Here is a 13959-nt window from a genome sequence, read left to right as displayed (position 1 = left end):
CCAGGAAAGTGATAGAGAGGTGAAATTGATTGGAATATGTTGTAAGTGTATGGAAAGGTAAAGTGAACCCTATATAACTAATGTAAGCTAATTTAATAAAACAGAGGAAGCCAGCATTGGGGATGCGGAATTTACAAATTACCTTTTCATCATAGTCTATGAACTGCAAATTTTCTAGTTCTGAATGTTTGTTTCCTGTTAACAAGTAGAAAGAGAGGGAGCCAAATACTTTCCACCTCAGAAATCAACCACTCGGTTCTGCAATGTATGTTACTTACAGAAAATTGAAATCTAATCCAAACTGTCTGTTCAAGAAGACTGAATTAATTGGAACAAATGAGCATGTGACTGTGTTGTTCTTAAGTTGGTCTAAGTATTATTGTGTTGTTACTGAGCTCGCCAATCAGATTACTGATTGGAAATTTCTAAGAGATTTCATTCACTTAATATGACTTTTTTTTCCTATAGAAACCATCCTAAGTTAATGTTATACTCCCTCTACTCCAGAGCCTATCGTCTCCCAACTCCATGAGTTACTCCTGCCTTCTTTTAGCTCTTCACATTCTTCCTTTTGTAACTTCTAATCAATCCAAAGCCAATCTCTTCATTCTGTTCTTTTTAAAAAGTTTGCTCCTAGCCTGGTGCTGGCAGCTCATGCCTGTACTCCTAGCTACTCAGGAGGCTGAGATCTGAGTATGGCAGTTCAAAGCCGTCCCAGGCAGGAAAGTATGTGAAACTTTTACCTCCAAATGACCAGCAAAAATCCAAAAGTGAAGCTGTGACTCAAGATGTAGAGAGCTAGTCTTGAGTACAAAAGCTCAAGGACAGCTAGTCCAGTCCCTGAGTTCAAGCCCCTGGACTGGCAAGCCCCTCCCCCCAATAAAAAGACTGCTCAGAATCCTGTCTTCATTGTGAGCTGCCACACACTCTCTCCTTTCTTTACACTCAGGCATTTAACTATCATGTGTAGTCTGCCTCCAGTTTCTTCCAATCTCTCATTTCTGTTTTGCTATTACATACTGTTGTATACAAATTTCACCTTCTAAAATGAAAAGTAACCTCTACATTATTTCTATTTTTTATGATGCTGGGGATTCAACCCAGGATATGACAAACAATAGGCAAGTACTCTGTTACTCGGCCATATCCCCAGACCTTAATGCATTTTTTTTAGCTAATTAATCTTTCACTAAGATTGTTTATCCTCTTACTTTTTGTATTCTTTCCTTATCTTTTTTTTTTTTTTTTTTTTTTTTTTTTTGCCAGTCCTGGGCTTGGACTCAGGGCCTGAGCACTGTCCCTGGCTTCTTTTTGCTCAAGGCTAGCACTCTGCCACTTGAGCCACAGCACCACTTCTGGCCGTTTTCTATATATGTGGTGCTGGGGAATCGAACTCAGGGCTTCATGTATGCAAGGCAAGCACCCTTGCCACTAGGCCATATTCCCAGCCCTCTTTCCTTATCTTGATCTCTCATAGACCCTGCTTTTTCTTCCACGTATCTCTTATATTTGATGACTTCTGCAACTGCATAAAGTGTCCTTTCCTATGATTGTTATGGTATGCTGCTCCAGAATCTCTCAGTACATTTTATAGTAGAGTTGTTTTGATTCGGGGTATTATTATGTATAGCCCATGTTAGTCTGCTTTCACCACTGCAGTCCTAGGATTTTAGGTGTACACCACCAAGTCCAGCCACCCTTTGGATTTCTAAGATTGTAAAAGGCAGAAGCTTTTAAATCTAGGCATTATGGCATGTGCTTGTAATGGTAACACTTATAAGACTTGGGCACAAGAATTTTAAGTTTGAAGTCAGCCTTGATTATACGTAGTGTTGTTCTCTCTCTCTCTCTCTCTCTCTCTCTCTCTCACACACACACACACATACACACACACACACACACACACACACACACACACACACACACAAATCCCAGCCAGGCACTAGTAGCTCATGCCTAATAATTCTAGCTACTCAGGAAGCTGAGATCTGAAGCTCTCTAGTTGAATCTAGGCTGGACAGACAAATCTGAGAGATTCTCATTCCCACAAAGCCAGAACTGAAGGTATAGCTCAATTGGTAGCATACCAGCCATGAGTGACAAAGCTGTGTAAAGCTGGGCACCAGTGGCTCACTGTATAATCCTAGCTACTCAGGGTTGTTGCTCAAAGCTAAGCTCAGCAGGAAAGTCCATAAGACTCTTGACTCCAGAAACCAGAAGTGGAGGTGTTTGCTCAAGTGGCAAAGTGTAGCTGACAGGAAAAAGGCTCCAGGGAGGGCTGGGAATATCTAGTAGTAGAGTGCTTGGCTAGCATACTTGAAACCCTGTATTCGATTCCTCAGCACCACATAACAGAAAAAGCCAGAAGTGTCACTGTGGCTCAAGTAGTAGAGCACTAACCTTGAGCACAGAGAGGTTAGAGGATAATGCCTAGGCCCCAAGTTCAAGCCCCAGCACTGGCAAAAAAAAAAAAAAAAAAGACTCAAGGACTGTGTCCAATTCCTGAGTTCAAACTCCAGGACTGGTACAAAAAAAAAAGCTGATGAAAGTTCAAGGCCCTGAGTTCAAGCTCCAATGCTAGCACCAAAAGAAAACAAACAAAAAAAAAAACCCTTGAGATGAAGAGGTAGCTCAGTCATAAGAATGCCTAGCAAGAAGGCAGCCCTAGATGATTTGATCCAGCCCAGCAAAAAAATACAGTAACAGCTCCTTCTATCTTTAGTCGTGAATCCTATCTACTTCTTGATACCACAAGCAGTAATTCTTTTTTTTTCTTGTATTACTGTATTACTTTGTGTGTATAAATTTGTCTAAATGGTATGGTGTTATGCAGCTTATGCTGTGTCTTGTTCTTGTATTTACTGTGCCTCTGAGATTCATCGTGTTGCCTGTGTGCACAGAATCTATTCCTTCTACTTCTTGGGTCATGCTCCATGGTATACATTTAATTTATATTGATCCTGTTATATGGCTTTGTATCTATACTTAGCATTTTGTAATATATCTAACATATGTACTGCATATGTTAGCATGAATGAGTAATACAGGTCTTCTCTCCTAAATAATATATGCTAATTAAATGTTAAAAAAATAAAACCAAAACCTCCCCCCAAGATTTTCTTCTTAGTCCTATCTCATCTTAACATCTTCACTTTTTTTTAGTGATCCCATTGGATCCCCCATATCTAATCAAGTTTCAATACCTGTGAGTTCTAGCTCTAGAATACTCTACATGTAATCTCCCGCTCCATCCTATATTTTGGCTTTAGATTCTCATTGTTCCTTGATTGGTCAGTGGATCTAGCTTCCTATAAGAGAAAGGTTAGGACCTATGAGTTTACCTTGAATGTTTTCAACTCTCAAGTTTTAAGAGAAGTTTACTGAGTAAGGTTGTTTAATTTACTGTTGTCAGTTCCCATTCAGTTATGTTATTTATATCTCAGTCTGAACTAAGGAACAATTTGTTCTTCAGACAGGAAATCATTGTTTTGTGTTTGCAGTCATTTTTGTAGTAAAGCATACAAATATCTGGGATATGTGCCTTTGTCCACACTGTTGAATTCATATAGAGAAAAAGCTTTTAATCCTTTATTAATTTTTTCTTTCTTTTTCTTTTCTGCCAGTCATGGGACTTTGAACTCAGGGCACCATCCCTGAGCTTCTTTTTGCTTGACTACCACAACACCATTTTTGCCCAAGGCTAGCCACACAGCACCACTTCTGGCTTTTTCTTTTCTTTTCTTTTTTGCCAGTCCTAGGGCTTGGACTCAGGGCCTGAGCACTGTCCCTGGCTTCTTTTTGCTCAAGGCTAGCACTCTACCTCTTGAACCGCAGTGCCACTTCCAGCTTTTTTATGTGGTGCTGAGGAATCCAACCAGGGTTTCATGCATGCTAGGCAAGCACTCTACCACTAAGCCACCTGCCCAGCCGTCCTATTTTAATTTTTAGTTGATACTTTATCTTAGTGTCCTTTCCTGTGAGGTGGTAGAGCACTAGCTGAGCAATCATCTGCTTTTCTTGACTACTTATGAGAACTTTGTGAGCTCAGAAAAAAAAATTATACAGATCCTTCTACCCCCACAGTGCTGAAGATTGAACATAGGCCTCACACATGCTAGACAAGCACTCTGCTCTGTTATATTCTTTCAAGCACCATGGTGTGTTTTTTTAAGTATCATATTGCTCTTCTTTCTTCTTCTAGCTGAGTAAATACAAAATATTGTTTCCTAGACTTTTCTGCTAAAGACCTGATAAGATTCAAGTGAGATTGTCAAGCCCTTAGTTAAAGCCCCAGTACTAGCAACAAAATAAAGGAGGAGAAGGAGGTAGAATCCTTTAATTTTGAGTCCTTGTCTGTCTGAATGACTGCTGGTTGGAACTGATTGGCTACTACTTACCTCCCTTTATATAAGGTCACAATGACAATAGAAATTGCTACCTTCCATCCTATAACTTGTGATATGGCATCTGTCATTATACTGTGTTCTACCTCCTGTTATTGGCACGTACCATTACCCTGTCCTTGGTTTTATTTGCCTACCCTGATAATCTGCCACCAGGGTATGGCTCTCAAACTATTGCTGGGTCCCTTTTTCATTATTTTGCCCTTTCTTCTCCCCCAACTTTGTTTTTATTACTCGATAAGCTTGTAAATGTGAACACTTTCAACTTCTCAGTCAAGCTAAGGACTTTGGCTTCAGCAGCTTGCATGTTTCCTTGAAGTATCCACGTAACAGAACCTTAACTCTGTAGAAGAAAAATAATGGGATTTACCTCTTATTTATTGAGCTCTTTTTTAGGGCTAGTGATCGAACCGAAAGCTTTCCACCCCACCCATGCATTCTTTTTAAATGCTTTAGTTTCTATGTTCTCTGGTAGTGCATAATGAAAGAGTCTAAGCCTATCTCTAATACAGAAGTTTTTTGAGTTCATAAATTGGTTAAGGATCATACTGTGGGCTGAGTCTCACTATGTAATACTTCAGAGACAGCTTTGGGTCATGTGCCTCTTCTTAACCACCAGCTCTTGGTGTTTCCTGTAATTCATTAAATCACTGATAGTCCTATTTATCTCCCAGGACCCACCTACTTCCAGGGTTGGCCTTTTCCTTCCTATTCCTTAAGCCTGTAAGGAACTTTCTTCGCCTTAGAAAGTTTTGACCAAGTACTTGGTGTTTCTCTAGACATGAATGATATTTAAACAAGTACAGGCTGCTTGTTCATTGCTGCTTTTAAACCTAGACATAAAATCTGGCCATTTTAAACACTTTGAGGATAGGAGACTGCCTCTTACATAGTCAAATCTGTATTCCCTTATCATCACCCATGTAATTTATCAGTCTTATTACCCTCCAAGAATTAAGTCTAGGGCTGGGAATATGGCTTAGCAGTAGAGTGCTTACCTTTCATGCATGAAGCCCTGGGTTCGATTCCTCTGCACTACATAAACAGAAAAAGCCAAAAGTGGCAATGTGCCTCAAGAGGTAGAATGCTAGCCTTCAGCAAAAAGAAGCCAGGGACAGTGCTCAGGCCCTGAGTTCAAGCCCCAGGACTGGCCAAAAAAAATTTTTTTTCTAATAAAAAACATTCAAGGTATGTCTACCCCTGAACCATCTATATGTCTAGAGAATTTTCCTAGACTTCTCCATTGACATTTTGCTTGTCTAACAGTAACAGAGAAGGTATTGGAGGGTTTTGGTTCGTTTCTTACATATTTTATATATCTGATGTTATACCAAACCTCTCCTGGTTTTGTAAAGTTTTCTAATATTTATTAGTTTAAAATAAAACAGTAATATCAGTGATCACTTCCAATAGAATTTGTATATTTCTTTAAAAGCAGGAATCGGGCTTCTTGGATTCTGTATTTTATTGTGGTGTTTCCATATTTCGTTGACAGAGACTTTACATTGTGACCTGAGGGACACACCAATACACGTGTGTGTCCACATACCTATAATTGTATCATAGAAGAAAAGTTCCTCAAAATAGTGTTCACCTAGAATGTCTAGTACTCTGAAGTATTCTGTTCTATTTCTATATATTTGAGGCAGGAAAGGTGTTGCCAAGGATTGAATATAGGGTTTTTGTGGTTTTTTTTTTAACATGCATTTTTAACCAAGCATTCTACCATCGACACCCACACTTACTTCTTGTATTTCTTTTTCTTCTTTTTTCTGTTTGGTCTGGTTCATTTGATTTTCTTGAGATAGACTCTCATTATCTAGTTTAACTAGCCTAATACTGTGATCCTCTTATCTTAGTCTCCAGGAAGCTAGGGGAATGAATAGACATATGCCATTACACTGGCTTGTATTTCATTTTAAGCTTCCAATTAAGACCTAATCAATTGAAATGTATTACTACAAAGTTTTGGGGAATATATGCTATGTATTAATCAACTAACGTATTCAGTTATTTTATACCATTTACATTTCTTCTCACTTAGCTTTGTGACTTTAAGAAAGTTGTGTGTTACTATCTAGTTTCTTCTGTAAAATGGAGGCAATAGTGACATCTACTCAAGGGGAATTAGGTTGGATTTGTAAAAACTAAATATACTGCTTGGTACATAATAAGTAAGTTGAGGGAAATTGTTGTTAAAATTTCTTAAGTGCTATGGTTCAAGCCTATAATCCTAGCTACTTGGGAGGCAGAGATTAGAGCATTGCATTTGGAGCCCAGGCAAAAAGAAAAAAAAAAGTTAGCAAGGCTCCATCTCAACCAATGGCAGGGCCTACTGACACACACCTGTCATCCCTAGTGACTAAGGAAAACACAAATTAGAGAATCATAGCCCAGGCTGGCGCAGGCATAAAGCAAGGTTCTACCTTGGAAATAAGCAATACACATGACTTAAGTGGTAGAGCACCTGCTTAGTAAGTATGAGGTACTGAGTTCAGTCTTCAGTACCTGATATAGATTTATATCACAATGTGATTTAAACTTCCCGTCTCTTTGAGATATACTGTATATAAAACATGTATTGCAGTATACCTTAATTTTAATTATACGTTACATTTTTAAACTAGACATAATTTAGAATAAAATGCATGGATCTCTGGCGTTTATTTAATTCAGTGAGTTTGGACACATACATCATGTAGCCCACACTTAGTCAAGACAGGAAGTACATGCCTATCACAACAAGAAGTCACTATGTGCCTCCTTTGGCCCCTGACTCCAAAGCCAACCACCATTTCGATTTTTTTCACTGTAGTTTATCTCTTGTAAAACTTCATCTAAATAGAATCATATAGAATATATTCTATTCTCTTGTTGATTGATAGTTTATTTACAGTTTGGTGCTATCATGAATAAGGCTGCTGTAGACAGTTGGGTCTTTTTGTAGATGGCATATTTTCATTTCTCTTACATTAATTCTTAGAAGTAGAATTATAGCTAGTTTTAATGAAAAATTTCCAGATCAGTTTCCAGAATAGTTGTTTCACTTTATTATTCTTACAAGTAACATGAGAGTGTTCTACTTGTTCTTTATCTTTTCCAACATCTAGGATTCATAGTCTATAATTTCATTCTCATGACTATTTTACTGTTTTGATTTGTATGTACCTCCTTAATTACTAATGAGTTGAGCACCTCTTCATTTGCATTTCATCTTTGGTCTGTGGTGCATCTCTGCTTTTTGTGGGTGGTTTTTGGTAGCTATTGACTTTCACTGGAAAAAGGATTGAGGGCAGGGGTTGATGCTCAGTATTAGAATACTGGCATAGCATCCATGAGGCCCTGGCTTCAGTCACTAACATTGCCAAAAAAAAAAGAGGCAGATAGAAAGTAAGATTAGAACATGCTCAGTTGGAACAAATGTGCTGCTCTAATGAGACATGTTGATAATGGGCGGGGGGCAGTGCACATGCAAAGGTAGGGCTCAGTGGGAAATTTCAGTGTGGGTATTGTTCAGTTTTGCTGTGAACCTGAAACTGTTCCCACAAGTGAAGCACTTTAAATTTGGTACTTTAATATCCTTAATTATGTTCAGAGCATTCTCTACCAGTTTTTGGTTTTTTAATACTGTTTAATTTCAAGACACGTTTTCTTCCTGAACTAAAAAAAAGACAGCAAAAAGGCAAAACATTCAACACATTTAATTTCAATTTCATTAGCACTTTTCACAAGACTTTTTGGAATATGAATGTTGGAACCTCTTCATTATGTTTACTCATATTCTTATTTCAACAAGTAGACTACTAGCTAAAAGTGCCACACTTGTAGTTATTTGGATTAAAACTCATTTTTAGTCTTGAATAGAATTTTTAACACTTTAGCAAATAAATCACCTATCCTTTTTAAAAAATTTTTATTATCAAACTGATGTACAGAGAGGTTACAGTTTCATATGTTAGGCACTATACATTTCTTGTACTGTTTGTTACCTCAAAATCACCTATCCTTAAATGATTGCTTTTATAGATACCTGTGCTTGCAGATTGCCTCAAGGGAATTTTTGAAGTTGATTCTACTTCAGAGTCAATCAAAATACTTTTTAAGTCATAAAAATTTTCTCTTTACTTTTATATTAGATTTTGTACTGTTTTCTAGAATTGGGGTTATAGCTCAGAGGCAAAGCACTAACCTAGCATCCATTTCTGGCACTACACACACACACACACACACACACACACATATTATACCATTTTCAAAATTAAAAATTTAAGGGCTGGGAATATGCCCTAGTGGTAAAGTGCTTGCCTCGCATACATGAAACCCTGGGTTCAATTCCTCAGCACCACATTTGTAGAAAAAGCTGGAAGTGGTGCTGAGTGGCGCTGTGGCTCAAGTGGTAGTGTGCTAGCCTTGAGCAAAAAGAAACCAGAGACAGTGCCCAGGCCCTGAGTTTAAGCCTCAGGACTGGCAAAAAGTAAAATAAAAGATAAAAATTTAATTCAAGTGAGGCAAAGACCAAATCTTCTTCCATCAATAAATCTATGTTTCTTTCAACAAGTAGTAGAAATTTTAGAAGAAAAAAGAATGATATACACATCTATAATCTCAGCTACTCAAGAGGAATATCATCATATAAGGTCAACTCTGGGGCAAAAAGCCTACCAGATCCTGACTGAAAATAAACAGGGCTAGAGAGTAAGGAAGGGAAAAAGAGGATATCAAAGGAAGGTGGGGAGGGATGGGAGCATGGTAGACAGGGGAAACACCGTTAGATTACAAATACATACTGATTCAAAAATAAAATCTTGTATATTTTGAGAAAGAATGGGGGCCTGGAAGCATGGCTCAAGTTGTAGACCATCTATCTGCTTAGCAAGGACTAGGCCCTGAGTTTAAATCCTCTACCACCCAAAATAAAGAAAAACTTTAAAACAAGAATATTCATATAATATTGTTATCTTTATAGAGAAGAGTTGTTAGAAAGCTGTTTAGGTGCCTTTTTTGTTTTGTTCTTGAGATAGGATCTCTCTGTATCCCAGGCTAGCTTCAAACTCATGAATCTTGGAACTACAAGCATGTGCTCCTACACTTATCTCAGACAGCTTTTTATAGTTCATCAGGGACTCCAGAATGTGACATACTTTACAATTAACAAATTCAACTTGTATATAATAACAGTCCCTTTTAACATGTTTTGATAGCATTAACAAAAAATCAAGTCTATGTCAAGGACTAAATAACATGTTTGGTTTTTAACAGAAGTATTAAGTTTTTTACATTTTGCTTTTTAAGGCTTACAAGGTTAGCACTGCTGATTGCTTTCAAAAATATTACTTCAGAATTGAATTATTAACATAGAAGATGTCTCCTACTATCTAATATAGCATGGTACCAGCCCAAGTCTTAAAAATAAAACCTTATGGTTGAATATAAACCCTTTATAAAGTAAGCCTTAATTCTTTCCATTTAGGTTTGGTATCACTTTTCATATGAGTGATTGATAATCATCCAAAAAATAAAGAGACTATTTCCTTCCTTGAGATTGGGATACATTCTTGCCATGCACTTTATATTGTGAAGGAAAAGGTGATTACTTGCTATTTCTTTGAGGAGTGGTGAGAGGGTTGAGACAGTCTTACTAGATAGTTCTGGCTGTACTTGAACTTGTGATTGTCCTTCCTCTGCCTCTTGTGTGCCTTGCTATATTTTATTTTGATGTTAATAATATGGGTAAAACTTTGGGAGTGCAAATATGGTATATTCTAAAGCTAGGTGATTTTATTTTAAGCTGTCAGTAGTGGAGTGTTATTCAGCCTGTGACAGTAAAAACAAGTGAGTAGTAGATGACTAGTATGTTTTGTCTGCTGCCAAATCTGTCTAGCAAACCAGTTGTTTTCCTTTTTGCTGTTTTCTGACAAGTTCAGTTAAACTACATATTTCCATTGATGTAAAAATATTAAAAGTGCAAGAAATTGGTCAATTTTAGCTTTATTGTTAAACTTCCTCAAAACTCAAATCAAGATCATGTATATTTTCTTATATATCAGCTAGAATGTTACTATATTATTTTTTTCTTAGCATTAGCTATACAGCAGGGACTTTTATTGTGGCATATCCATCCCCAATCACTAACCCCCCCCCATCACTGTTTATTACCCTCTTCCCCTTCTTAATATAACTTTAACAATTTCATTAATATGTTATTAGAGCCCAGCCTTGATAGTCTTGATTATGTCTCCACGTTGTAACCACATAACTAAATGATAGTGATAGCCTATCTTGTCATGTGCCTTGTATAAGGCAGCCCCCAGAAATCTCAGTCTCCACATATTCTCTCATCCTTGTGTAGGCCTCTCCTGAACATTCTAGAATTGATCTGTCAATAATAGAGCACATAAAAGTAATGATTAGGTTATGAAAGTCACCGAGATGCTCATCTTTGTCTTTTGCTTAAGTGTGTCCTCCCTTCCACCTTCCTTTTCCTCCCTCTCTCTCATTACTTGCTGTGTAGGAAGACGAAGCCTGTGCCAGCTACCATGAGAATAAGCTTAGACATGCACTTGTTAGCCTACTTCATGACTTCAGATGATGGTAGCCTTATGAGACTCTTATCCAGAATTACCTCTCCCAGATTCCTGACTCAAAAACCATGAGATAAAAAAATGTTTATTATTAAACCTGCTAAGTTGGGAGCGAGGGAGGATTTGTTATACATAATAGACAACAAGTACACCATTGAAGCTCTTTTAATTCCTTAAATTGTAACATTTTTTATTATTACTAGTTACAGTGTCCAACCTATATAATCCATATACTTCACCTAATTTGAGCCATTACATTGATGATTAAAAAATACCATATTCTATCTCATATTTTTGAAGGGTTTGATATAATATAGACATTGAATTCACCTTTTTCTATATTTGGCCCTAATATTAGCATATACTTAAGATCTACTGTGTTACAAGGAGTCTTTTAAAAGTTATTCTACAAATCTTTTTTACTTATAGGTGAAGCCATCTATTTTATAACTTGTAATTACTATGCAAATAACTGAAGAATTACTATGAAGTACTTCAAAAGAAAATAGACAGCCTAACAACTGTTCTCAGGCTGAGACCTCACCAAAGAAGCCCTTTGTCTATTACTCATGATGCTGATGCTTATTAATTATATGGAATAATCATAGTGTGGGTTTTAAAAAGTCATATTTTTAGGATTAGTTAACTATATGCTCAAACCCGAGAGACAGCTTTTCAGCAGGTCTGATGTCAAAGTCGTGAATTGTAGTCCTGCCTTCTCGTCTCCCCTCAACTTTCTCCATGGTGTTCTGGAAAGAAAGGAAGGTCACTAAAATTCAGGCTTTTTTCCCCCACTTCATTTTTTCCCTTATAAGCCTTACAAATATTAACCATACAAAAATGGTTGTCATAAATAAGAAATGGGACAGAAAAGTGGTATTTCAGCTGCTTAAAAGTTTCCCTTTCCCTTTTGTGAAAATGTGTTTCTAAATATAAATCTGCCTTAGCATATTAGTATCTGTCAATAGCATTCATTGAATCCTTTGTGATTAATACCTGAGTTTAAAGGAACATGTTCTTAGTGAATGAAAATCATTATTTGATTCTACTGCTTGTAAAAATTGCATCTAGCTTGCTGGGTGCTGGTGGCTCATGCCAGTAACCTTAGCTGCTCAGAAGGCTAATGTCTGGTTTGAAGCCAGCCCAGGAAGGAAAATTCATGAGACTGCTATCTCTAGTTAACTACCAAGAAGCCGGAAGTGAAGCTTTGACTCATGTAGAACACTAGCTTTCAGGGGGGAAAAAAACACAACAACTCGGGGACAACTAGGCGCTAGTGGCTCACACCTATAATCCAAGACCAAGATCTGAGGATCAGAGTTTGAGCCAGCCCTGGCAGAAGAGTCTGTAAGATGCTTATCTCCGAAAAAGCCAGGAATAGCACTATGGCTCAAGTGGTAGAACACTAGTTTTAAACAAAACTAGGGACACAGCCAAGGCCCTGAGTTCAAACCCCAAGACCGCTACAAAAGAAAAACACCTGGCATGAATCATGATGGCTCAAGTGATAGACCCTGTGTTCAGACCCTAGGACCACAAACAACAAAACAAAATTATGTCTCAGAGAACTGTCTTTTGAACTTCTTCCCACGTTCGTTTACTCTCTCTCCCAGTATGTATATGTGTATGTATATACACAATATTTATATTTATGTACACATATACATAAAGATAACTATATAGTTATATATAATAACATGGTTATATGTATTATTGGGATGATTATTAACTTCAGCATTTCTCTGTGTGTCTGTTACGTAAGCATCATTCAAGTGCTCCCATAATGTAGCAAGAGGATGGCTAGAGTCAGACTAAATGAGAACCAGGACTTGTTTTTTGTTTTTGAGATACGGTCCCAGTATATAGCATAAGCTGGCCTTAAACTCTAGATCTTCTTGGTGTACCACCAGGCCCTGGCTTAAAACACAGGGCTTCTAACTCTACTTTACACATTTGGCACTGATGACAACACAAATTTATACATAAAGCTAAGTGAGGGGCTGGGGATATAGCCTAGTGGCAAGAGTGCCTGCCTCGGATACACGAGGCCCTAGGTTCGATTCCCCAGCACCACATATACAGAAAACGGCCAGAAGCGGCGCTGTGGCTCAAGAGGCAGAGTGCTAGCCTTGAGCGGGAAGAAGCCAGGGACAGTGCTCAGGCCCTGAGTCCAAGGCCCAGGACTGGCCAAAAAAAAAAAAAAAAAAGCTAAGTGATTTCTGGGATGTACACTTGGGCAGTTGGACAGAGCAAAAGCATCAGAGTTTCAGCACTGAAATATATTTCTATGTTAAAGTAAGTCCATGTTTGCATTATTTTCTTGAGGGTTCTTTTACATTAAAGCATTGAGTTTTTAATCCTACTCCATATTAATGTATGGCAATGCTAAGAAAATATAGTGATGAAATCATTTTTAATGGATTCATGAGTTTTCATAATAGGTGTAACTTAAAATCTTTAAATCATATGGTATACATTGCTATTTTATTGTTGGTTTGGTTTGGGTTTTATTGAAAAAAATCTTGCTTCAGAATGGCAGTCTTGCTTCAGATTGACCTCACACTGGAAATCTTCTAGTTTTAATTTCCTATGAGCTTATACCACCACAGATAGCTTCTTTGGGGTGATTTTTTTTTTTTTTTTAGAAAGTTCTATGTCAAACTGCATTTTGTTGTAAAACATCTAAAGAAACTAAGGTCTATATCAATGTTACTTTGTTCAACTGCATGTAATATATGATGTTCATAGGAAATAGCATTAATGTTCTTCCTAGTGGAGATAGGAAAAGTGTATCTTCTCAGCCACCTTCTGATCCTTAGGCCTCTGACTTGCAACCAGGCTCTAAGCATAAACCTTATATCCCCTTCTCATGTTGTCTCTCATCCTGAAACTCACCAAGCTCCAAAAGAGAGCAGGACAATGAAAGACAGCAGCTGAACAGAAACTCCTACCAAGTAGCTGGTAGCAAGTAGAAG

The 13959-nt window shown here is 37.6% G+C and overlaps 2 protein-coding genes across 2 annotated transcripts in view; one reads left to right on the top strand and one right to left on the bottom strand.

Annotated features, from left to right (window-relative positions):
- Cttnbp2nl (CTTNBP2 N-terminal like) overlaps positions 1-13959 on the top strand; it is a 50252-nt gene that overhangs the window by 25558 nt on the left and 10735 nt on the right.
- Positions 10544-13959, bottom strand: part of St7l (suppression of tumorigenicity 7 like) — a 148473-nt gene continuing 145057 nt past the window's right edge. Inside the window, exon 15 of the mRNA XM_048351738.1 lies at positions 10544-10779. Coding sequence (XP_048207695.1) covers positions 10720-10779 — 60 coding nt within the window. The 3' untranslated portion in view covers positions 10544-10719. The remainder of the gene's footprint in view (positions 10780-13959) is intronic.

The sequence above is a fragment of the Perognathus longimembris genome, chromosome 7 (genome assembly GCF_023159225.1).
Source record: "Perognathus longimembris pacificus isolate PPM17 chromosome 7, ASM2315922v1, whole genome shotgun sequence".
Taxonomy (NCBI): Eukaryota; Metazoa; Chordata; class Mammalia; order Rodentia; family Heteromyidae; genus Perognathus; species Perognathus longimembris.
This window is presented reverse-complemented; position numbering and strand designations above follow the sequence as displayed.